Here is a 25,581-nt window from a genome sequence, read left to right as displayed (position 1 = left end):
AACAGAAACTTTGCAGGCCAGAAGGGAGTGGCAAGAAATATTCAAAGTGATGAATACCAAGAACCTACAACCAAGATTACTTTATCCAGCAAAGCTATCATTCAGAATTGAAGGTCAGATAAAAAGCTTCACAGATAAGGAAAAGCTAAAGGAGTTCATCACCACCAAACCAGGATTATATGAAATGCTGAAAGGTATCCTTTAAGAAGAGGAAGAGGAAGAAAAAGGTAAAGATACAAATTATGAACAACAAATATGCATCTATCAACAAGTGAATCTAAGAATCAAGTGAATAAATAATCTGATGAACAGAATGAACTGTTGATTATAATAGAATCAGGGACATAGAAAGGGAATGGACTGACTATTCTTGGGGGGGAAAGGGGTGTGGGAGATGTGGGAAGAGACTGGACAAAAATCGTGCACCTATGGATGAGGACAGTGGGTGGGGAGTGAGGGCGGAGGGTGGGGCGGGAACTGGGAGGAGGGGAGTTATGGGGGGGGAAAAAAAGGAACAAATGTAATAATCTGAACAATAAAGATTTAATTAAAAAAAAACAAAAAAAAAACCTGACTTCGAGTAAGCAGCAAGCTTCGGAGAGCCTATATTTCCCCGCCCTCCCCGTAAGTAAACACAAGCTCACTGAAAAAGGGAAAAGGTTTAGCACAGAAGGCCGATGTCATGCGTAGTTCAGGAGTCTGTCTCACACAGCTGGTGAAGCTGAGCATATTCCAGAAATAACATTGTCAATGTCAAGGCAGGACACACAAGATGAAGCTGCAGCACCCTCTGACGTGCTACTCCAATAGAAAATGAATGAGAACAAACTGCCACAGAAACGACTCACCTGAAGAACTCTGCCCGACAAGAAGTTCTGTCTGCAGTAATTGTAACTTGTTCGCATACCTTCTTTCAGACTTAGCTGCCACCCCTACATGTTGAAGAAAATCAAAATGAACTTTCTCTGTCTTTAGCACCAGCTCTGGAATAATCCTCAGCTATTAGGTTATATACTTACCTTATATGCTTGTAGAAGGGCCAGATAATCACTGTTTGCGAATGCAAATTCTAACTTTTTCTGGTTAGCTTCCTCTTTTTTATCCCAGGGAGACACCTAAGTGAGGAACATCAGATTTGAAGGACACATTTTACCTCCGGTTTCACATGGACTTTCCTACTGCTGAAGCAAAGGGCCCTGGGAAGTGTGTGTGCGGCACAAAGAGTACTCAGTTTGTGGCTGATTATAGGCATTATGGGCAAGCTACCGCTATTTGCCCTTGTGAGTCTGTCTGTCCACCCCAAATAAGCTCTACTAGGTCTTTTAGTTCCTGGTGGCAAGATGTCATTAAAGAGACACTCATTCTGAAAGCTAGATCTGAAATCTAAAATTCTAACTTTTCTTTTTTTTTTTTTTTTTAAATATATTTTTTTATTGATTTTTTACAGAGAGGAAGGGAGAGAGAGATAGAGAGTTAGAAACATCGATGAGAGAGAAACATCGATGAGCTGCCTCTTGCACATCTCCTACTGGGGATGTGCCTGCAACCCAGGTACATGCCTTTGACCGGAATCGAACCCGGGACCTTTCAGTCCACAGGCCGACGCTCTATCCACTGAGCCAAACCGGTTTCGGCTAAAATTCTAACTTTTCAAACACCTTCCTTTTTAGGAGGGCCGGTGGGAAAAGGATTATATTTGGGAAATTAACATTACGTTTACAAAACCCAGCAAAGGGCAGATGCTTAGTTTAGGCTAAGGATGACATCAGTATTTGTAATGAACATTAATATTTCTGTATTCCAATAAAACAAAGCAGCCAGTGAGAGGTTTATTTAGACGATTTGAGACAGAGGTCCTACTCACAACACTACCGACCCACATGCCCCTGAGTAAGCTACATTACCCACTCAGGTCCTTGGTTTTGTCATTTGTTGTTAAATGAGGGGACTGAACTAAGATCTTTTTGCAGATCTATGTGTTTACAATTTTATGAAGTATAACATTAAAGCTGAATAAAATGGGTACATTAATCTATTCCCCGATCTCTCTGAGACAAGCCACGGTGAAGGAGGCTGAGTGACACGCTATCCAACAACAGTAGAACACCCATTCTTAAGTCCACATGACACACTCTGCAGGACAGACTATATGGTTGGCCATAATTCAAAGCTTAATAACCTTTAAAGGGCTAAAATAATACAAAGTATGTTCTCTGACCATAATAGAATGAAATTAGAAATCAATAATGGAAACAACTGGGAAACTCATAAGTATGTGGACATTAAAGAACACATGCCTAAATAACCAACTGGTACCAGAAAAACTAAAAAGAAATCAGAAAATACTTGAGATGGAAACAACCACAAATGTCCATCAGGTACTGAATGCATAAATAAAGTGTGGTATATTCATACAAAGGAATATTATTTGGCCATAAAAAGGATGAAGTACTGATGCATGCTGTAATATAGATGAATCTTAAAGGCATTATACTAAGTGAAGAAGCCTGTCAGAAAAGACCACATATTATATTATTTCATCAATATTAAATGTCCAGAAGAGGCAAATCTATAGAGACAGAAAGTAGACTGGATTGGAGTGGATGAGAGGATTAAAGGGAACTGGGGAGTAATAGTTATGGGATCTCTTTATGAGGTGGTAAAATATTCTAAATCTGACTATGGTGATGACTGCACACAGTATTAAAAACTAATGAGTTGTATACTTTGGATGAATTATCTATAATAATAAAAGCATAATATGCTAATTAGACTGGACATCCTTCCAGACGACCTTCTGGACAAAGCTGTGGCGGGCGAGGGCTGAGGCAGAGGCGGCTGCGGGGGGTCCGAGCCGCTTGCATGAATTTTGTGCATCAGACCTCTAGTATTTCAATAAAGCTGTTAAAAAAAGGAAGTGGTCCAATGTATTTACTTCCTGGTAAAATCACGCAGAGGGACCTTTTACTAGTACGTGTTTGCATTTCCTGATTTTCCTATAATGAGCAAGTTTAGCAAGTTTTTTAATTAAAAAAATTTAGATTATTTTAATAAGTTAGATCTCCAGTTCTTCATCTTCATTTGGGGTATGGATTTATTTGAGGGTCAGATAAAAGTTATAGACACTGTACCCTGAAAAATTCACATACAAGTACAAGAAAATTTTTAGGGGGCTCACATAACCCTGTAGCCCCACAGTCCCCTTAGAGACCAATGGACTCTAATTTATTTTATTTTAATTTTTAAATATATTTTTATTGATTTTGGAGAGGAAATGACAGAGAGAAAGAGAGAGAGATAGAAACATCAATGATGAGAAAGAAACATTGATTGGCTGCTTCCTGCACGTCCTTCACTGGGGATAAAGCCTGCAACGCCGGCATGTGCCCCCACTGGGAATCGAACCATGACCTCCTGATTCATAGGTCGATGTTCAACCACTAAGCCACGCTGGCGGGGCCTGGACTCCATTTTAGATGAATGTTGTTTACTTACAAAAGGAGACTTAAAAGCCAAACTGGCAGCGATGGTGAGAGCAGGATCCAAGCAGCGGAAGATAGACCCAAATAGCATCAGTTTGCCAATTCTCACATCCACAGGCAGAGAGGCTAAGTGATACCCAAGAGGGGTCAGTTTTTCATCTGTAGTTAATGCTCCCAAGTCTCGTAATCGTATTTTTGAGGCACGAAGAGAATCAGGGTGTGGTGGTTCAATGAGCCGAGAGAACACCGATTGGAGATTATGAGTGCTAAACATTTCCAAAATTTTAATTCTGGGGGAAAAAATAATTTGACAATTTTATTTATGATGGGATCACACCAAGAAATAAGCTTCTTTCTTGAATAAAAATTTATATATATAAAAGCCTAATATGCAATGTGTCCCCTTGGGAGTTCGACCACTTGCTATGACGTGTGCTGACCACCAGGGGGCAGTGTGGAATGAAGGAAGGCCCTGACAGGCAGCTGCTAGGGACTCTGCCGTGCATGAATTTTGTATAGAGGGCCTCTAGTAGTTTATAATTTCTTAGATATATGCTTTCATAAGCCAGACAATGTTGGTTTAAAAAAAAATTTCTTATGTCTCCTCATTCTCCAACAATTAATTGCAGAAACACATTCAGATTCTAAAATTTATTGAGATTAAGAAAATTCTCTCTATAAACTTTCAAAATGCTTCTTTCCATAATAGTAGAATCAAATCATGAAATAAAATTGGAATGATCCACTTATTCTCTTTCCCACATCTTAAATTGCATAATAATTGTTTCTAAAATCAATCTGCACTGTGTCCTGACTTTTCACAGCTCTTGAAAAGCTATTGTTTTACATTATGAATTTAAGCATTTTTCAGAGGAGAAAAATCTTACATTTCTTTATTTCACTTATATGCAGTTCCTTTTTAAGCTGTGAACCTATAAAATACAATTTTACATATTTTCTAATGGACACATATTTGGTATCTAGCTTTTTTCCACTTAGATCACATAGATGTTTCACTTTAACATATGCCTTGACAGTAATCCACTTAAATTTTTATTTAGCAAAAAATAAAAATAAAAAATAAATAATAATAATAATGAACCATGTTGGCCTACAGAATTTACCTATTTCCCCACTGTCGTATTTGTGTTGTTTTTAAATCATATGTGCTATTTATATAACATTTCCCCTTCTCTCATACTCCCTCAAGGGTCAATCAACTTCAAAGCTCTCTCCAATCCCTTCCCTGCTCTTCATTTGCATTGTTACTACCTTAATTCAAGGCATCTGCTTGCCCAGTTTCTTCACTATGAACACTTGTATCCTACAGTACCCCTGTGCTTAGCCCAACCCCTGGCAAATGGAAGGCTCTTAAAATAAATTTGCTGGATAAAAGAAGAGCTATAACATCTTTACACAAGTAACTTTTTTCCTTTGCGTTACTATTTTATGGGCATACCTCACTTAGACCCAGTGATGAGTGGGCCTAAGGGCACGGACAGTTTTAGAGTTCTTGTATAATGCCAAGCAAATTTTCAGATAGGTTGAACCATAGATTTCCCAACTGCAGTAACGTTGAGTTTGATCATTCATTCATTAAATTCCATTTTATCATACTTATTCTTATTTGTTCATCTGGTAAATAATGGAGTTTTTAAGTAGTTTTTGTTCACTTTGCTCTACCTGATAATGAGGCTGTTGATTTTTCCATGTGATGATTTAATATTGATGGAACCTCTAACTTATTCTCGATATGTTAGATTCCTTTTCTGACTCAGGTATTCTTAAGGTCTATTATAGGACTATCCTCTCCAATGTAACAGATCTTTATGTGCAGAAACTTAAAAGGAATGGTATAGGTAACACTGAAGAGCTCTTTCCATGTCCATTCTCAGCAAAATGTCTCCTACTAAGAAAAAGAAAACATGGATGTACCTTAGACAGAGCTGTTCCAATGGCACTCTTTGTATTTCTGGCAGCTGCTGCTTTAAAAGCTGGTGACTGAAGTGATGGCTAGTGAACAAATGGAAGCAGACCCCAGATGCAACACGACCAGCTCGACCTTTTCTTTGCAGAGCATTGGCTTGAGAAACAAAAGTATCCTCTAGACTTTCCATCCCTTTGCTGGCATCATATCTATAAAGAAAAATAAAATGTCAGAAAGAGCTATTTTATAAAGACCTGGCCAAGACTTGACTTAGCATGGAGATTAAATGAAACACCTTCCATCTGTAGGACAGTGTCCTCTGTGTTCTGCAACAGTTGAGTCCCTGGCAGGAGATTAGTGCTACTTTAAAGGGTATCGAACGCTACTACATACATTCTATTTAACTCTTCTCTTTTTAAAAAAATTTTTCATCTTTATTTTTGACAAATAAAAATTGTATATAGTTAAGGTGTACAATGTAATGTTTGGATATATGTAGACTTTGCGAAATGATTTCAATATCAAAGTAATTAACATATACCAACTTCCATATCAATGCTTTTTCATTCAAGCACATGTAGAGCATATAAAAAAAGGAGGAAAACTAATTACTTCCAAAACCTTAAACTTTCCATCTCCGTCTGACTTTAAGAATATGAACCAACTATAGACTACTCATATATCTATATCCAGTTTTCATAAAATATTTTTTCAAACACAATCCATGTAGTTTAATAGCATTAACTATTAAGAGTTTTGTCATTCTAATGAGGCATCTTTAGCCCCTCCCTTATACTGCCAAAAGATAATACCTCTTTTCTTTCATTTTCCCAGAATCGATGACATAGACAACATCATCGATGGTTATGGATGTCTCAGCAATGTTGGTGGAAATTATAATCTTAGTTACACCTACAGGAGGTTTTATGAACACAGCTTGCTGCTCTTCACTGGATAAAGATGAATGAAGTGGGTGAACAACACATCTGAAAGGCAATAAAAGCACAGTGAGTGTTCTAGTGTAAATGCTAAAATTGGACTACAGTGGGTGGATTTCTATTTAACCATCACACCAAGAATCAGCAGCTTCCCCATCACCACCCACCCTCAGGGCTCAGCTCTTCTGAATGGGAAGGTGCTTTCTGATTCTGACAAAGTATTTACTCATCCTATGAAACTAAAAACCTTGCATCAACTTGGGGAAAACTGGAGTGTAATTCAGTAGTAAATAATCAAGAAGACTAAATAGTTGACATTTTACAAGAGCACACATTCATTTTTTCCCTACTTTTAAATCCAGAGCACGAGAGGCAGAGACAGTGATGTACACTAAGAAATTACATTCTTATATTTCTAGGGAGTTTTCACCTGTCAAGTAGTTGTCTCCTTCAATATGAAGACACACCCAATGTTTCTTTCCACCAGAACAGAAATTACTGAAAATTATTTTTTCTCAAAATGGGATCATTTCTTTGTTGTTACTAACACTGGCTTCTCCCGTGCCCTGTATCTGGCAACTAGAATTACATGCAAATTTGCTGAGTCACTATGCTAAGTGGAGAGAAATATTTTTATTTAATGGCATGGGAATGACTGATTTTCTGGAACAAACAGGTTTGTCTATCTCCAGCTGGCATTAACAAATGTATTCTAGAGGAGTGACAGCAGAATCTAAAGAAGGTGATGACTGTAAAAAGACCTTTCTGATTACTCTTCTTTGCATATAACTGCAATAGAGATTGCGGATACAGAAAGCAATTAACTTACCGATAACTACGTCTGTTGTTGAAAAGAGAATTAGACTGTAGCTGTTCATAAAGCATTTTGATTTCTGCCAATCCCGGTAAAAATACAAGTATAGCACCTGGGTATATAAAGAGAAGCAATCAGATAGAGGCAAAAAGGGAAAAACTAACAGATTATAAAGCTATTTTTAATTAAAAAAAAAAAGCAATAATCTGAGATTTTTCACTTTCAGTTTTCTTGTAAAGTCCCCAAGGAATTAATAGATAACAAACTTTTAAAACATATTTTCTGACTAAATTACTACAAGATAAATGGGATATTATCTTTCTGCAACAGGAAAAACAGCAGAGTGGGAAAATATAATGCCTTAACTTATACAAGCATCATTAGCAAAGCTCTTTAAACATATTTCTTCAGTGCACTGGTCACTGACATTTCTATAGGAAGATTATCCTTCTCGTCTGTTAAGGTAGGAAAACTCTTCTTTCTATTACTAAAAAAATATCCATAAACATTTGACTGAAAATGAAACAAAGAAACTATAATTTGCTTGCCAACCTGGTAATCTAAATTTAGACATATGTGGAAATGTAGCACATCAAATAACCATGCCATTTAATGGTTTATGGGCTTAAAAAACAAATCCTAACTCAGGACTATATTTTATAGATTATTTAGAGAGAGAAAGGAAGGGAGGGAGGGAGGTAAGGAGGGAAGGAGAAAGAAAGAGCTAAATTATCCATTGCCTCATGTACAGGCCCTGACTGAGGACTGAACTCACAACCTAGGTATGTGTCTTGACTGGGAATCCATGCGACAACACCCCAATCAACTGAGCCACACCAGCCAGGGTGGTTTATGAGCTTTTAAATTTGACATTAAAGAAAATAAGCAGTGATAACTGATTATATAGTATATTTCTGAAGAGCAATCACTCAGTGATAGTTACCTTCTTCCATGCTTTATTCGGAGAGGAAATTGGCACACATCTTTAATCTCACAAATATTTATTGGGTACCTATGTCACCTCTGTGCTAGGTACAATGGGATATAAAACAAAGATCTGTCCATAAGAACTCCTGACCTGTTATTTATTGCAGTTATTCTCCCCACTAAATAAGGAAACTATCCTATATAATCCTAGATAATAAAACCATAATATGCTAAGTGTCCGACTGATTGGTCGACTGCTCGACCAGTCGCTATGATGTGCACCAACCACTAAGGGCCAGACTGATCGGGACTGGGCAAGAGGGCCGGACATACCCTGGAGCCCTCCCGTGGTCACTCCCTGGCCGGCCGGTCCTCATTGGGACTGGGTGAGATGGCCCCAATTGCTGGCTGGGCCAAGGGACCCCACCCGTGCACAAATTCGTGCATCGGTCCTCTAGTCTATATATATAAAAGGCTAATATGCTAAGTGTCCGACTGTCCGACGGTCACTATGATGCACACTGACCACCAGGGGGCAGACACTCAATGCAGGAGCTGCCGAGCTGCAGTGACTTGGCAGCGGTGGTTCTCGGGTGATGCACCTGGAGACCAGAGGGGAGGAGTCCAATTCCTCACGGGGCCATGCAATTCCACCTTCGGCCGTGGGTTATGTTGTTGTTGGGGGCACTGTCGGCCCGAATCTGGTTTACTGCACATTTGTGTTTGTGTTCCACACCCTGTACGACAGCAACTTTGCAGAGTGGGATGTCGGGGGATGTCGGAGAGCTGGTTTTGGCCCAATCCCTGCAGGCCAGGCTGAGGGACCCCACCTGCTGGAGGGACCCCGCTCACTCGGCAGATGCTGGGGAGGGACCACAGGAGGTTGGCTCCAGGGCCCGTCTCGCCCAGCCCGCGCCACCGGCCACCTTCTAATTAATTTCCTTTCACTGTGCACGAATCCATGCACCGGGTCACTAGTATTACAGTGGGGCCCTGACTTACGAGTTTAATTCTTTCTGTGACAGAGCCCATAACTCAAATTACTCGTATGTCAAATCACTGTGACGTTTGCTGCGCCAACTAGTGGTGGGGTATCTGAAGCTGGCTCATAACCCCAATTTTTTTGACCTTGCAACTCAAAGCAAAAAATTGGCCGAGAGACAGCTCGTATCTCAAAAAAACTCGTTAGTCGGGACACTCGTAAGTCAAGGCCCCACTGTATTACAAAAATGAAAACTCTGAAGAAGGGTGAAGGTATGTTTTTGAGCTGGTTTTAACACTTCATAGTATACAAAGCATGCTCACAGACATGATTTCATTTGATCCTCACAGCCACCTTAGAATGACCCTGTAACTTGGCCAGGTCAGAGAGTCAGTAAGAGTGGAGCTTGGACACAAACCTAGGGTTTCTGGTATCAGACCCATTCTCTTTCCATTACATACTGTATGCTCCTCCCTACTAAAATACCACACCATTTAAGAGTGGTACGATAATCTACATGGATGGAAGAAAATATTTTGTCCATATATTTATGTGTCTTCTGATCTGTTCTGCCCTCATGGCTTGGCCATCTATTTCAGGGATATCTGTAATAATCACTTTACCCAAGGTTATGGAGTTCCTGAGTAGCACAGCTAGGGTGTTTATCAGACTCTAAAGCTGTTCTCTTAACCCCAATGCCCTTTGGCCTTGGTGTGCAAAGTCTTCATGAAATTCAAACACTCACTACTAGGCTCCCATTTAGCCGGGGCCTGAGTGGGTAACAATGGATCATCCAGGCCTTCTTTTTGGTTTTCTTCCTTTGGGACTTTGTATTGTTAACATCTTTTTGTTTGGTGAGAGCAAGAGTGAAGAGCAAAAAAAGTGGGTGAACCTCAAAAGGTAAAAGGTAAAATTTCTCCTGAAAAGCCTAACAAGCAACTTTACATATAACTGGGGTGGGGTGAGGACTCCAGGAAGGGAGGTGCCCATGATCTCGGAAAGTAAGCGCCTTCCCTTTTTCCATCTTACACATAAATGGAGACAAGAAGCAGTTACCTGGGGGGTAGGAGTGCTTTCCCTCCACAATCCATTCTAACAAGGCCTCGATTAATTCAAGATTAACCTTTTCAAAATCCATGATGGACATCGTTTTGATGACTGATTTGCTAACCCCTGAAAGAAAGGTAAAAAACCAGGATAATTATACTTTATTGAAGATATATGCCTGGGGAACTAGGTGAGTGTCTTGATGTGATTTAACAACACAGATGTTAACATTTGTTGTACTAAAATGAATTTTGTTTCTTTCAGTTTCTCAGAACATACATGCTTACTCGAAAAACTTCCTGCTTGAACAATGACCCAAAGAGCAAGCTCCTAACCCTGCTGGGAAGGTCCAGATATGCCACTTTTTTCTTTTGGTTAATCCTCACCCGAGGATATCTGTTCATTGATTTTAGAGAGAGTAGAAGGGAAGGGGAAAGGCAGAAACAGAAACATTGATGTGAGAGAGACGATTGGTTGCCTCCCACATGGGCAGGCGGACACACTATCCACTGAGCGAAATCGGCTAGGGTGAGATAGGCCACTTCTTTTCCTCCTTCCTTCCCTTCTTTTATCTACCACACACTTGTTGACAATTTCAGTCCTAGAAATAAAACTCCAAGTCAAATACATTCTAGAAACCTCTTCCAGATTTAACCAAGTCATAGTCTGTCCAGGTAACATTAACCCATGGAAATTAATGGACAGAAATCACAACTTTCACCAGCATCTTTACAACAGAGACTCTTAACCTTTTGGTTCACTTGAGAAAATGATAAAAGTTATGATCTTCTTTGAAACATACATGTGATTTCAATGGCTTCACCAATATCTCTGAAGTCTATCCATACTTTCAGGTTAAGGGTCTACAATTTCCTTTTAATTTATTTGAGGCCTAATAAAATATACAGGTCTTGGGGTTGCATTATAAGCCCCAGCTCTGTGAAAATCAAGTATCACGGGGAGACAGCTCCCCGAAGACTGCTGCCCTTTCCTCTTGGGTCCTCCTAATGGCCTATCACCCTCAGTACAGCCTAATTGGGACAAAATAACTGCAACTGGTATCGAGGAAGGGAATGCTCAAAAGTTTGAAGAAGCAAAAAAGCAGTTTCTAAACAATGCTTTTCTAGGCTCTGCTGGTTAAACATGAAAAGGAAGGAAGAAATAGGCTACATAAATAAGGGTGTGGTTGGGTGTGGAAGGCAGAGAAGGAAGCATTTCTAGTTGTCAAGGTTCCAAACAGACTTTTCAAAAAGGAAAAAGGATTAACTAACTGCACAAAGAGGAAGAGATGTGAAAAACATTTTTTTAAATATTTTGGCAGTTTTTATTAATCAATTATATACTTTAAAAGGACTGATTTTTTTTTACTAGAAAAAAAATTTAAAAATTGAGCTTGGGAACATATTTAATTTTCTGAAAAGTGAAAGAGCACTGAGATCAACTAGATCAAGTACTTTTTTACAGGGACAGGGAGGCTCAGAGAAGCTAAACAACCAGCCCAGCACCCAACAGAAACTAGGGGCAAAGCTGGGTTTTCTGACCCAAATCTGCCATCCCTCTTTCTTAGAAAGGAAGTCTTAGAAGTGCTTTCTGAACGTTGGTAACCTCTATGTTTGAAATTAGAAAGACATTGCTTAGATCCAGTCATAACTCTTTTCTTTCTTTATTGATGAAGGTATTACATATGTGTCCTTATCCCCCCATTGCCTCCCCACCCCCCCGCTCATGCCCTCACCCCCCTGGTGTCTGTGTCCATTGGTTAGGCTTATATGCATGCATACAAGTCCTTTGGTTAATCTCTCCCTCTTACCCCACCCTCCCCTACCTTCCCTCTGAAGTTCCAGTCCTAACTCTTAAAGAAAATTCTAAAATTTCAAAAGAAAAACCAGCCCGGCTGGTGTGGATCAGTGGTTTACATCACTAACAATAGGACAAATCAACATTGTGTTTCCTGATATGATGTACTGAGAAGGACTCAAAATTGTTTCTGTGGTTTTCTAACCAAAAATGCACCACCTAAATTGAACCATGGGGAAATATTAGACAAACCCAGATGGAGGGACAGTCGACAAAACTGGCCCAAACTAAAAAAATAAATGTGTCAAGGTCATAAAAGAAAAGTAAAGGACATTTTTTTTCAGATTAAAATAAAAAATAAAAAAGCTAAAGGCACATGACAACTAAATACAATATGTAATGATGCGTTGGATCCTGGACCAGGAAAAAATAACAATAAGGGACACTGTTGAGATATTTGGCCAAATTAGAATATGGACTGTTAATTAAATATTAGTATCAGTTAAATGCCTTCATTTTGAGTATGTCCTATGCTTATGTAAGAGAATGTCCTTATTCTTAGGAAATACATACAGTGGGGCCTTGACTTACGAGTGTCCCAACTAACGAGTTTTTTGAGGTACGAGCCGTCTTTTGGCCGATATTTTGCTTTGAGTTGTGAGCTAAAATTCGGGTTACGGAGCCAGCTTCAGATACCCCACCACTAGTTGGCGCAGCGAACGTCACAGTGAACGCCACAACATCAGCCCAGCATCACGTGTCATTGTAATGGTGAAAATTGATTTGACATACCAGTAATTTGAGTTACGAGCTCCGTCACAGAACGAATTAAACTCATAAGTCAAGGCCCCACTGTACTGAAATATTAGAGGTTAAGCAGCATCATAACTGCAACTTAGTCTCAAAAGGTTCAGGGAAAAAATATGTACATAGAACAAATGATAAAACAAATGAAGCAAAATAATAACAACTGATGAAACGGGGTAAAGGATATAGGAGTTCATTGTCTATACACTGTCTTTTTAAAAAATTTTTTATTTTTATTGATTTCAGAGAGAAAGGAAGAAGGAGAGGGAAAGATAGAAACATCAATTGGGTGCCTCCTACATGCCTCCCAGGATCGAGCCAGCAACCCTGGCATGTGCCCTTGACCAGAATCGAACCCAGGACCCTTCAGTCTGCAGGCTGATGCTCTATCCACTGAGCCAAACCAGCTAGGGCTCTTTTTTTTTTTTAATTTAAAAATATGTATTTTATTGATTTTTTATAGAGAGGAAGGGAGAGGGATAGAGTTTAGAACAGGGGTGGGCAAACTTTTTGACTCGAGGGCTACAATGGGTTCTTAAACTGGACGGGAGGGCCGGAACAAAAGCATGGATGGAGTGTTTGTGTGAACTAATATAAATTCAAAGTAAACATCATTACATAAAAGGGTACGGTCTTTTTTTTCAATAGTTTTATTCATTTCAAACGGGCTGGATCCGGCCCGCGGGCCGTAGTTTGCCCACGGCTGGTTTAGAAACATCGATGAGAGAGAAACATTGATCAGCTGCCTCCTACACACCTCCTACTGGGGATGTGCCTGCAACCAAGGTACATGCCCTTGACCGGAATCGAACCTGGGACCCTTCAGTCCGCAGGCTGACGCTCTATCCACTGAGCCAAACCAGTCAGGGTCATTGTATAGTCCTACAAACTTTAATTTTGAAATAATATCAAAATAAAAAATTACAAAATACTCAAGAATATAATTTATACTTTACTACCTCCCAAATTTCCTATACTGAACACATTTCTTTTAGGAAAAACCCACTGGTAAATATCCTCCTATCTAATAATAGACAAACATGGTAATTAACCATACCTCCGACACGCTTCCCATTGGCTAATCGGGGCGATATGCAAATTAACTGCCAACCAAGATGGCGGCCGGCAGCCAGGCAGCTGAAGCGAACAGGAGGCTTTCTTGCTCCAGTGATGGAGGAAGCCAACATTCCCCACCTGCCACTGCTGGTCTCTGAGCTGCACTCTAAGAAACAATGTTGCAATTATAGAAGCTAAACAAGCTCCAGAAACCTGCTTTCAGCCAGCTTCGGCCTCAGAGCTTAGAGCGGCGGTGATGGCAACAATGTTTCAATTATAGAAGCTAAACAAACCCAGATACCTGCTTTCAGCCAGCCACAGCCTCAGAGCTGGAGCTGGCTCTCAGCTCCAGTGACAGCTATAGAAGGTAAATAAATCCCAGAATAAAAAACAAACAAACAAACAAACAAACAAACAAACAAACAAAAAAACAACAGAAAAAAAGGAGAGGCTGGGAGCTTCAGTTGCCCGCCAGCCTGAAAACGGCCCTCAGCCCCTCACCCAGACTGGCCAGGCACACCAGTGGGGACCCCTACACTGAAGGGTGTGTGACCAGCTGCAAACAGCCATTACCCCGTCATCCAGGCTGTTCAGGCACCCAAGCGGGACCCCCACCCTGATCTGGGACACCATTCAGGCAAACCAGCCGGCCCCCACCTGTGCACCAGGCCTCTATCCTATATAGTAAACGGGTAATATGCAAACTGACCCTAACAGCAGAAAGACTGGGAATGACTGGTCACTATGACACACACTGACCACCAGGGGGCAGACGCTCAATGCAGGAGCTGCCCTCTGGTGGTCAGTGAGCTCTCACATGGAAGAGCTCTGCTCAGCCACAAGCCAGGCTGACGGCTGCCAGTACAGTGGTGGTGGTGGGAGCCTCTCCTGCCTCCTCAGCAGCACTAAGGATGTCCGACTGCAGCTTAGGTCTGCTCTCCGCTGGCAAGCGGACATCCCCTGAGGGCTGCCGGGCTGCCAGAGGGATGTCTGATTGCCATCCTGGCCCAATCCCCCAGGGAGCAGGCCTAAGCCAGCAAGTGGTCACCCCCGAGGGGTCCCAGACTGTGAAAGGGCACAGGACAGGCTGAGGTACCCCCTACCCCCGAGTGCACAAATTTTTGTGCACCGGGCCTCTAGTATCTAATAAAGAGGTGATATGCAAATTGACCATCACTCCAACACACAAGATGGCCACCCCATGTGGTCAAAGATGGCCAGCAGGGGGGGGCAGTTGGGGGGGACTAGGCCTGCAGGGGAGGGCAGTTAGGGGGATCCAGGCCTGCAGGGGAGGGCAGTTGGGGGGGGACCAGGCTTCAGGGAAGGGCAGTTGGGGGGGACCAGGCCTCCAAGGGAGGGCAGTTGGGGGCGACCAGGCCAGCAGGGGAGGGCAGCTGGGAGCAATCAGGCTGGCAGGGGACCAGTTAGGCATCGATCAGGCTGGCAGGGGAGTGGTTAGGGGCAATCAGGCAGGCAGGCGAGAGGTTGGGAGAAAGCAGTCCCAGATTGTGAGAGGGATGTCCGACTGCCTGTTTAGGCCTGATCTCGCTGGGCAGTCGGACATCCCATGAGGGGTCCCAGATTGGAGAGGGTGCAGGCTGGGCTGAGGGTCCCACCCCCCGCCCTGCCCGCCCGTGCACAAATTGTTCTGATGAATTAAAGGCAATGTAACTATAGAACAAGAGCTCCATCTTTCTCCTTCAGGATCATGGTGCGGGAATAAAACTACAGCTGACCCTTGAACAACATGGGGGTTAGGAGTGCCACACACTGCGCAGTCGAATCAATGCAACTGCTGACTCCCCTAGGAATGAACTACTAATAGCCTCTGTTGACCAGAAGCCTAACTGATAACATCAACAGCCAATAACACTATTTTGAATGTCATGTGTATTATATACTGTATTCTCACGATAAAGTAAGTTAGAGGAAAGAAAATGTTACTCAGAAAATCCTAAGGAAGAGGAAAATTACATTTATCACATTTATTTAAAAGACATGTCTATAAGTGGCCTCGCACAGTTCCCACTGGTGTTTTCAAGGGCCCACTGTAGCTACCCTTGGCACAACTGCCCCATCCCCCCCGGAAGCACAGTACCTTTATAGCGGGCCAGGAGCTGCTTAAAATCTAACTGCTGATCTGGCACTGCATCTCTGACAGAATCCTGATCCTGGAGGTGAAGGGAAAGCCTCAGGTCTTCCTCTACTTCTTCAAACGCAGTTCTGCTGCGCCTTGCTTTAAGCTTCTCCTTTGACATCTGTTTCATGGAGCGCATATATGGGCTCCCATCCGGTATCACGTACCTGAGGGAGGAAGACAAAGGAATGTATCTGTGTGTATGTGGGTCTGCTGGTGAACGAAAACATTCACCAGTTTTATGCACTCGTTCAGCAGAATGTTGCTGCTTCTAATTGTGGTGCCATTCTTCCACCAGTCCAGGATGCTGCTGGCTCGGCCCTATGTCTGGTGGGGAACACACTGGAATGCTCTTGGCTCTATCTGAAGATAATTCTGGAGGCAGTGAATTTGAAAAAGTGAGAGAATAGAGGCAGGTAAACTAGTTGAAAGATGTTTTGCCCAGAGATTCACATTCAATAGAAGTGGAATAGGGCCCAGAAAACAATAGTTTTAAGTATGTTTGCTGCACACTAAAGTTTGAGAGCCAGTTTTTGGACTTTTGGTTTGAGAATATGGTCCATGAAATAAATAGAGAATTAAGAGGGAGGTTTATTAGGAAGGAAAGGAGCAGGGAGGAGAAAAATTCTGAGTTGAGTGTAAGGTGCCAGACATCAGGGTGTTTTTATTCTGGAGCTCAGGCGTTGGGAGTAAAGATACTGATCTGGGAGTTCCTGGCGTACAGGTGACAACTGGAACCACACAAGTCTACGAGAGCTAAGGAAGAGTTTAATAGTGAGAAGAAACAGTGCCAGGATAAAGCCCTGTGGAATCTTCAGGGTTAAAGAGTAGGAAGAGGATGCAGGGCTTACAAAGGAGAGAAGTCTGTACCCAGTGGACATTACCGTTTTCCACCCTGCACTAACATTATATGGACATCTTAATACGCAAACTATACTGCAACTTCTTGAGGGTAGAATGATGATAATAACAGCTAACATTTACAAGCACTTGCTATGTACCTACCAGGCACAGACTAAGCCAGCTGTGGGCAAACTAAGGCCCGCGGGCCGAATCCGGCCCGTTTGAAATGAATAAAACTATTGAAATAAAAGACCGTACCCTTTTATGTAATGATGTTTACTTTGAATTTATATTAGTTCACACAAACACTCCATCCATGCTTTTGTTCCGGCCCTCCGGTCCAGTTTAAGAACCCATTGTGGCCCTCGAGTCAAAAAGTTTGCCCACCCCTGGCTAAGCACTTTGCAACTATTAACTCCAAGCATTAATTCATTATTTAATCTTCATAACAACCCTGTGAAGCAGCTACCATTAATGCACCCATTTTATATATAATTAAACTGAGTTATAGAGAAATTAAGCTACTCACTAATGTTATAGTTAGTAAGTAGAGGGACTTAAATACTGGCAGTCTGTCTGAAGAATCAGTACTTTTTTTTTCCTCCATGTTACATTCTCCATACATTTTGGTCCTTCATCATTTTAAAAAATAGACAATTTTTAGATTCAGAACAATATTGAGCAGAAGGCACAGAGATTTCCCATATACCCTGTCTCCCCAAAACATGCATAGCCTCCCCCACTGTTAGCATCCCCCACCAGAGTATACATTCGTTACAACTGATGACTCTACATGGACACATCATGATCACCTAAAGTCCATAGTTTGCATTAGGGTTCAAGAATCATTACTCTTAATATACTACCTGCAAATTGCAAATAATTTGTATAATAAATATTTGCTGAAAGAAAGGGAAAAACAAAATCCTCAAATAGAAATATTAGAAGAAAATATGAACACATGTATTAGTATCCCAATACTCTGAGGTAAAATAGTAATTCTGTTTTCAAAGACTTTCACCAAACCTTAATGTCTTCCTTACCTTGTCACAGCAATTGCATCTTCCAGAAAAAACTGATCAACAGGAAAAGTACGACCTTGAAAAACAAAATAGACAATAAGTAAAATAAAATAGGAAAGCCTCAGAATACCTGTTGAGCTATCCTGAAATAGTTTATATATGCAAAATTCTCTTAAAACAAAGCTTAGCACAATAATGTACTATTTGTTTTGTGGTCTTAAAAGTATTAAAAAAAGTTTTAAATATTTCTTATTTTTTAATTATTTTTAAAATTTATCTTTATTGTTGAAAGATGTCCCCCACCCCCAATGAGCCCTCCACCCCGTCCCCAGGGAAAAAAGAACTTTTGATGATAGAAATTGGAAGGGGTAAGATTCCAGTTTTGTGAAGAAGTGTAAAGGTGAAAGGATGATTATTTGCTAATAAACCTTTTGCCTTTTAAAAACCATTTGTTATGCTTTTTCTATCCTCCCCTGCTCCCCCACAGGGACCTTTAAAGATTTAACAACTGTACTCGAGATCAAGCATATAATTTCTTCTTTATTTTTATTTTTTTAATGGTTTTAAAGTCAGTGTTTATTTCATTTTTTAAATAATTCTTTATTGTTGAAAGTATTACATATGTCCCCTTTTTCTCCCATTGGCCCCCATATAATTTCTTCTTTAAATCTACTGTCAAAATTCTCTGTAACTAGAACAAACAGGACTAATACTCATTAGTCAGTGCTTCCCAATTGTTCCTTCGCAATCAACTGCAGGAGGATAAACAGGAGTTGTAGGTGATAATTTAATCCACAATGAAACCGTGAAAGCACCATAAGAAGACACAAGCTACCCAACTTCACTTTTTCTCAGAATGGACCAATATCTACAAATTTAGCAGAATCCAGCAATGAACGAATATGCGCTTCACAGATACAACTTTCTCCTTTCTGACAGAATACACTTATAAATTCACATTTTTAGATTAAACACAATGAAATGCAAGAAACACTAGTAACCTGGACTTTTCAAAACAGGACATATAAAATTAAAATCTCCCAGAAAATGGACATAATGTAGCCTCTTTATTAATTTTGTTACGTGCTGCCGAAACCGGTTTGGCTCAGTGGATAGAGCGTCGGCCTGCGGACTGAAAGGTCCCGGGTTCGATTCCGGTCAAGGGCATGTACCTGGGTTGCGGGCACATCCCCAATAGGAGATGTGCAGAAGGCAGCTGATCGATGTTTCTCTCTCATCAATGTTTCTAACTCTCTATCTCTCTCCCTTCCTCTCTGTAAAAAAAAAAAAAAAAAAAAAATTTTGTTACGTGCTTATAATTTTGTTACAAACTAATCACTTCTTCTCTAGAAAGAGGAATAAATACCTATAAATTTATGTCTCAATTTAGCTTTAAAATAATTTCATTTGCTTATTAGAAGAATATATATTTAATGATGTATTTTAGTCACCTGGTATAGTAATAACTGGGCAGGAACTGAAATACTCTGAAAAGAGCTCAGCATTTAAAGTTGCACTCATCAGAATAACTTGGAGCGTTGGTCTCTGCAACACAATGTCCTTCAAAACTAGCAGCAAGAAGTCACTAGAGGAAATAAAAGAAACACCTGAGGATCAAACAAATTCAATGAATGAAAATTAATAACTTGCCGAACTGGTTTGGCTCAGTGGATAGAGCGTTGGCCTGCGGACTGAAGGGTCCCGGGTTCGATTCCGGTCAAGGGCATGTACCTTGGTTGCGGGCACATCCCTACTGGGGGGCGTGCAGGAGGCAGCTGATTGATCTCTCTCATCGATGTTTCTAGCTCTCTATCCCTCTCCCTTCTTCTCTGTAAAAATTCAATAAAATATATTAAAAAAAAAAAAGAAAATTAATAACTTTTGATCTATTTTGAGCAAGGAATGTTTAAGACCTACGTGAAAACAATTATAATGTTTATACAAAGATGTGTCATATTCCCAGATGTGAAGACTTAATATCAAAAAGGTATCAGTCCTAGTTGGTTTTGTTAAGTGGTTAGACCACCAGCCTCTGGACCTAAGGGTCACAGGTTCAATTCCTGGTCAAGGGCATGTACCTCAGTTGCAGGTTCGATCCCTGGCCCTGGTTGGGGTGCGTGCAGGAGGCAACCAGTTGATGTGTCCCTCTCACATTGATGTTTTTCTCTCTGTCTCTCCCCCTCCTTTCCACTCTCTCTAAAAAAAGAAAAATCAATAGGAAAAGTATCTCCTGTGAGGATTAACAAACAAACAAACAAACAGAAATATATCAATTTCCCCCCAAATAAACTAAATTTAGTGTAGTACCAATTAGAATACCAGTAGGATTTATCATTGCATTTGATAATTCTATTTCTTGATATCTGCATGTACATAAAGAGGCACGCATGTACAAAGACGTTCATTATGGCATTGTTTATAGTAGTAAAACAATGGAAACTACCCGAATGTCCACCAACCAAGAAATGGTTAATATAACAATATCATCCATTCGGTAGAATAGCATGGGGCAGATAAAAGGGATAAGGTACAGTTCTAGATACTGACATGAAAACATCTCTATGGCAATGTCAGTAAATAAAGCTCAAGTTGTAGAACAATATTTTCTGTAGAATAGCAATATCCTAACTGTTCTCCCTGCTCCAGCCCTTGCCCCTTGAAATCTAGTCTCAATAAAGCAGACCAATAATTTTGTTCAAATGTAAATCTGATTGTGCTACCCTTCTGCTCACAATCCTTCAATGACATCAATGTCCTCACTAACAAGGCCCTACGTGACATGATCTGTACCCCACCACTCACTTCCTACTACCCTCCCTCTTATTCACTACACACCAGCTGCGCTGGTTTTCCACCAGTTTTTGGAGTCCACTGAAGCCCATCCCACTGAAGTCTTTGCAAATGCTGGCCTTGCCCCCATTTGTCACATAGGACTCCTCACACTTTAGGTTTTAATTTAAATGTCGTCTCTCCAGACATATGATATCTGGCTATCTTCTTGGTCTGTCCCCCGAACACAGCTTCCTGTTTATTCCTTCATAGTACTTATTCCAATTTGTAATTATTTATTTGTTTGTTTGCTTGTTCATTATTTGCTTTTCCTACCAGACCATAAGAGATGAAGGAGAGCCATATACATTTGTTCACTATAACATCTAAATGGATGTCAGGACAGAATGACTGACAAACAAAGTCCATCAGCTGCTGCATGCTTTACATCAGTTATTTCTGCTAAGTACAGTGCTCAGCTCAGCATGACACCAGAAGGGTGTTAAGTTATCACTTATTACATAATGTCCATGTAACAGGATGACTCTTTTTTTTTTTCTTTCTAATTTTTAATTGATTTTTTAGAAAAAGAGGAAGGGAGAGAGAAAAGCATCAACGTGAACATTGGTCGGATGCCTCCTGCACGCCCCGACTAGGGATCGAGACCACAACCCAGGCATGTGCCCTGACCAGGAATTGAACTGGCAACCTTTCGGTGCACGGGACAGCGGCCAACCAACTGAGCCATACCGGCTAGGACAACAGGGTGACTCTTTTAGTGATGAACATGTGCTCTCCTAGCATTTTTAGTATTATTGACCCTGTGGCCAGAAAAGCAGTTCCTGTTCTATGACTTGGGCCTTCTCTTGCCAAGTTACCTTTACTCATGCTAAGAAACTGAATTGGAAGCAGAATAAAATGCTTTCAGCCATGTCTTCATATATTGTGTGGGTATGTATGCATTTGGAAAGCCTTTGTTTACCTTTCTTCTGTCCTCTCATGGACTTCATCAACAATGATATGGGTGATTCCTTGTAGGGCTGTGTCTCCTTCAAGCCTTCTCAGCAGCACTCCTGTGGTACAGTATAGCAGCCTGGTGGCTGAGGACTGGCATGCAAAAGGGCAGAGAAAGCATTCATGAAATTTTTGAAAAGGAAACATTTTAACTGGCAAAGACATTGTGAATGGATAGGGATAAAAAATACTGAGAACAATAGCAATTCCATTTTATATGAAACCATACTAAGTGCAGTTTCTTGCTGGTGACAATAAAAGCTTTTCTACTTCATATCAAAATTTTAACTTTAGGCCCTGGCTGGTGTGGCTCAGTGGTTAAAAAAAAATCAATGGGAGCCCTAGCCAGTTTGGCTCAGTGGATAGAGCGTCAGCCTGTTGGACTGAAGGGTCCCGGGTTCAATTCTGGTCAAGGGCATGTACCTCAGTTGCAGGCTCCTCCCCGGTCTGGGCCCTGGTCAGGGCTCATGCAGGAGGCAACCAATTGATGTTTTTTTCACATCGATGTTTCTTCCACTCTAAAAACCAACGGAAAAATATCCTCGGGTGAGGATTAAAAAATAAATCAATGGGAAAAATATCCCCGGTTGAGGATTAACAAAAAAAACAAAAAAAGTTTAAGTTTAGGACTCATAAAAAGCATTTAGAAAATATTATTAAACATAAAAACAATAGTGAATGATAAAATCAATTCTGAATTTGTCCATTCCTTATTCATCAAATGGATTAATTCCCTAGATCACTTCTGCCAATAAAGAATAAAAGATCTTTGCCCTGCCAGCGTGGCTCAGTGGTTGAGCATCGAGCTATGAACCAAAAGGTCTTGGTTTGATTCCCGATGAAGGCACATGCCCGGGTTTCAGGCTCAATCCCGAGTGTGCAGTGTGCAGGAGGAAGCCAATCAATGATTCTCTCTCATCGATATTTCCTTCTCTCTCCCCCCCCTCCCTTCCTCTCTGAAATCAATAAAGATATATTTAAAAATAACAATAAAAGGTCTTTATAGAGGAAGTTAAGTATACCAATAAGAGTTTTTATACCAAAACATTTCCAAAAGGACTTCTGAAGTATATCCCAAATTTCCTATTAATCTCCAAACACCAAGAATTCTTTATACATGAAAACTAAATTTCTGTTATCAAGAAAGAAGCAGAACATACAAACCTTGACACTCTCCAAGCGGATCTGGTATCCCACAGTCAGACCCACCCTTTCTGCTCGCTCTTTAGCGACACGCTCAGCAACAGAGATGGCAGAGATTCGTCGGGGTTGGGTGCAGATGATGTTAGCCACCTTCTCCGGTGGTCCGTTCAGAGACTCATCCAATATGAACTGTGGAATCTGTGTGGTCTTCCCACATCTGTATGTCAAACCAAGTAAGTTCTAAAATGAGAACTTACAAGTGCCAGTTAACCAAAGAAGCAATCATATGTGACGAGAAAAGACAGAAAGCTAAGTAGAATAAAAGTAGTTCAGCTTCATCTATCTTCTAAACCTATACTGACTTATTACCTATAGCTAATAACTCCTAGAAATTTGCACTAACAGGGCAATCAAAGAATAGTTTAGTATCACTTGTATAATTGGGACTATTGACTAGACATTACTAAGGTCTATAAATGACTCTAGGAACATGAACTCTACATACGACTCCTAAAGAAACAGGAGTCTTGGCCTTGCCTTCCTTTTTCCACCTTGGACCCTGTGGAGGTGAGTGGAAGCGCTGCTGCTGAACTTGAGGGGCCTGCGGGGAACAGGATGTCTATGAGGACAAATATGTCTGGAAGGCTGTGGCCCAAGGCCACGTTTGCTGGCTATAAGCAGGGTCTCCAGAACCAGAGGGAGCACACAGCTCTTCTTAAAATTGAAGGTGTTTATGCTCGAGATGAAACAGAGTTCTACCTAGGCAAGAGATGTGCTTATGTGTACAAAGCAAAGAACAACACAGTGACTCCTGGTGGCAAACCAAACAAAACCAGAGTAATCTGGGGAAAGGTAAGTCGTGCTCATGGAAACAGTGGAATGGTTTGTGCTAAATTCCAAAGCAACCTTCCTGCTAAGGCTACTCGACACAGAATCCGTGTAATGCTGTACCCCTCAAGGATTTAAACTTACTGAAAATAAATAAAATGGATTTGTTTTCTGGTGAGGGGAAAAAAAAAGAAACAGGAGTCTTGCCTAAGATTAGAATACTTTATATTTTTCCCTTTGATGTGTATTGACTTGGCTACAAGTGAACTGAGGTTAAAAAGAAACTACAAAATACAAAGTTACTCCTCTATCAGTGAGTCTGGGCACAAATGTAATGATTAAATTGAGAACCCTTGAATAGATAATTAAATTATGCCTGTGACTTGTCCCTGCTAAGTAGTTTTTGATAACATATAGAGAGTATGAAACAGGAAAAATAATGTGCCCTAAGTTGTTCTTAAAAGAACAAATAAAAGCTCTAAGGAAAGCAGAATAAATTTAGAAGATAAGTTTTCTGGAGCTGTTCTTTACCTTTTAAAATGGGCTTTGTTAAAAGCATTCAGCTAAACCTTTTGCCTTAAAGTTACATCACAGCAGAGGTGTACGATGTCCATAAATTCCTAGATGTATTTCCGAGTTTTATGTTTGTTTTGTGTAATTTGGCTCTGCTGGCTACAGATGCTGTAGTATTAATTCCTGTGAAATATTATTTAATATTTGACAGGAATAAGAGCAAATAACACCAACTACTGGCTTTTCAAAAATAGAACTGGCTATGGTAAACAGGGTAATACCATATTTACAGATGAACGCTGCATTATAAGTAAATTGTATTCTTACCCAGTCATACCACTGATAACAAGTACTTGGTGCTTGCTCAACAATTTAAGAATGGTTTCTCTTTCTTCCCAAGCAGGCAGTGATTGTCTTTCTTGCAGAATTGACTGGAACTGTCTGGAGGTCTAAGAACATAAAAGATAAGTATCAGTTGGGTTACTTTGAACCACCTCTCATAAAGCTCTGAATGTGAAAAACCACAGACCCACCCTTTCTGCTCTTTAACAATTTATTCAGAGAAAGAAATTGCAAATTTGTTGGGGGTGGATACTGATGACTTTAGTCAGAAGGCTGCTCAGAGAATCAGCCAGAATAAGCTGTGGAACTGTGGTTTCCTCATCGGAATAAACGGAAAGACCTTAGAAGAGAAATAAACCCCCCTTGCTGAGTACGTATTCAGTTCTTCCTGCAGGAGTTTTTACACCAGCACTGTCTAATAGAACTTTATGGTGTGATGGAAATGTTCTATATTTACACTGTCTGGGATAGTAACCCTGGGCTACATGTGGCTACTGAACACTTTATTGTGGCCAGTGCTATTGAGGAACTGAATTTTTTATTTTATTTTAATGAATTTAAATTTAAATAGCCACACAACTAAAAGCTACCATATTGGACAGCACAGTTCTACACAATATCAGATTTCTACCAAAATCAATACTAGTAAGAGTACTGATTAAAGGGTTCTTTTTGGCCAATCATCACATCTACACAACTCAGCCTGACATCTAATGGTCAATGCTATATGGTGTTACACATTAAAAGTGTATGTGTTTTTGAATAATGTAAGAAATTTATACCAACATATCATTTTCTGTATATAATTTTATCACATAAATTTATCACTTCTAAGCACACTGACCAATTGAACATGCTACTTTTTTGTTTCTATCCTTATGGTGTGATTTTCTATTCATTTTGACATTCTATGGGTATCCTATATAAAAGGCTAATATGCAAATCGACCGAACAGTGGGATTACCAATTGCTATGATGCACACTGACCACCAGGGGGCAGACGCTCAATGCAGGAGCTGCCCCCTGGTGGTCAGTGCACTCCCACAGGGGGAGCACCACTCAGCCAGAAGCCGGCTCACAGTTGGCAAGTGCAGCAGTGGTGGCGGGAGCCTCTCTCGCCTCCGTGGCAACACTAAGGATGTCTGACTGCCAGCTTAGGCCCACTCCCTGCAGAGAGCAGAGAGTGGGCCTAA

At 40.7% G+C, this 25,581-nt stretch overlaps 2 protein-coding genes across 7 annotated transcripts in view; one reads left to right on the top strand and one right to left on the bottom strand.

Annotated features, from left to right (window-relative positions):
* DHX57 (DExH-box helicase 57) overlaps window positions 1-25,581 on the bottom strand; it is a 48,874-nt gene that overhangs the window by 11,927 nt on the left and 11,366 nt on the right. For all 6 annotated transcript variants that reach the window (XR_009448006.1, XM_059660044.1, XM_059660047.1 and 3 more), the window contains exons 7-19: window positions 24,374-24,495; window positions 22,727-22,922; window positions 21,531-21,655; window positions 19,231-19,364; window positions 17,801-17,855; window positions 15,876-16,081; window positions 10,127-10,243; window positions 7,177-7,273; window positions 6,222-6,395; window positions 5,418-5,618; window positions 3,496-3,772; window positions 1,020-1,115; window positions 849-932 (exon numbers count right to left, since the gene is read on the bottom strand). Coding sequence is in view for 5 of the 6 variants with exons in the window: in XM_059660044.1 (XP_059516027.1) it covers window positions 849-932; window positions 1,020-1,115; window positions 3,496-3,772; window positions 5,418-5,618; window positions 6,222-6,395; window positions 7,177-7,273; window positions 10,127-10,243; window positions 15,876-16,081; window positions 17,801-17,855; window positions 19,231-19,364; window positions 21,531-21,655; window positions 22,727-22,922; window positions 24,374-24,495 (1,884 nt within the window). In the remaining variant the exon portion in view is untranslated. The remainder of the gene's footprint in view (window positions 1-848; window positions 933-1,019; window positions 1,116-3,495; window positions 3,773-5,417; window positions 5,619-6,221; window positions 6,396-7,176; window positions 7,274-10,126; window positions 10,244-15,875; window positions 16,082-17,800; window positions 17,856-19,230; window positions 19,365-21,530; window positions 21,656-22,726; window positions 22,923-24,373; window positions 24,496-25,581) is intronic.
* Window positions 23,243-23,698, top strand: LOC132213833 (large ribosomal subunit protein eL33-like). The gene has a single exon (XM_059660746.1). The coding sequence runs from the start codon at window positions 23,321-23,323 to the stop codon at window positions 23,669-23,671; it is 351 nt and encodes a 116-aa protein (XP_059516729.1). The 5' UTR covers window positions 23,243-23,320; the 3' UTR covers window positions 23,672-23,698.

The sequence above is a fragment of the Myotis daubentonii genome, chromosome 12 (genome assembly GCF_963259705.1).
Source record: "Myotis daubentonii chromosome 12, mMyoDau2.1, whole genome shotgun sequence".
NCBI lineage: Eukaryota > Metazoa > Chordata > Mammalia > Chiroptera > Vespertilionidae > Myotis > Myotis daubentonii.
Note: the sequence above shows the minus strand (reverse complement) of the source record. Positions and strands in the feature narration are given on the sequence as shown.

Bases quoted from the DNA above. Each gene is read 5' to 3' on its own strand.
- LOC132213833 (XM_059660746.1), top strand. From the start codon at position 23,321: ATGTCTATGAGGACAAATATGTCTGGAAGGCTGTGGCCCAAGGCCACG.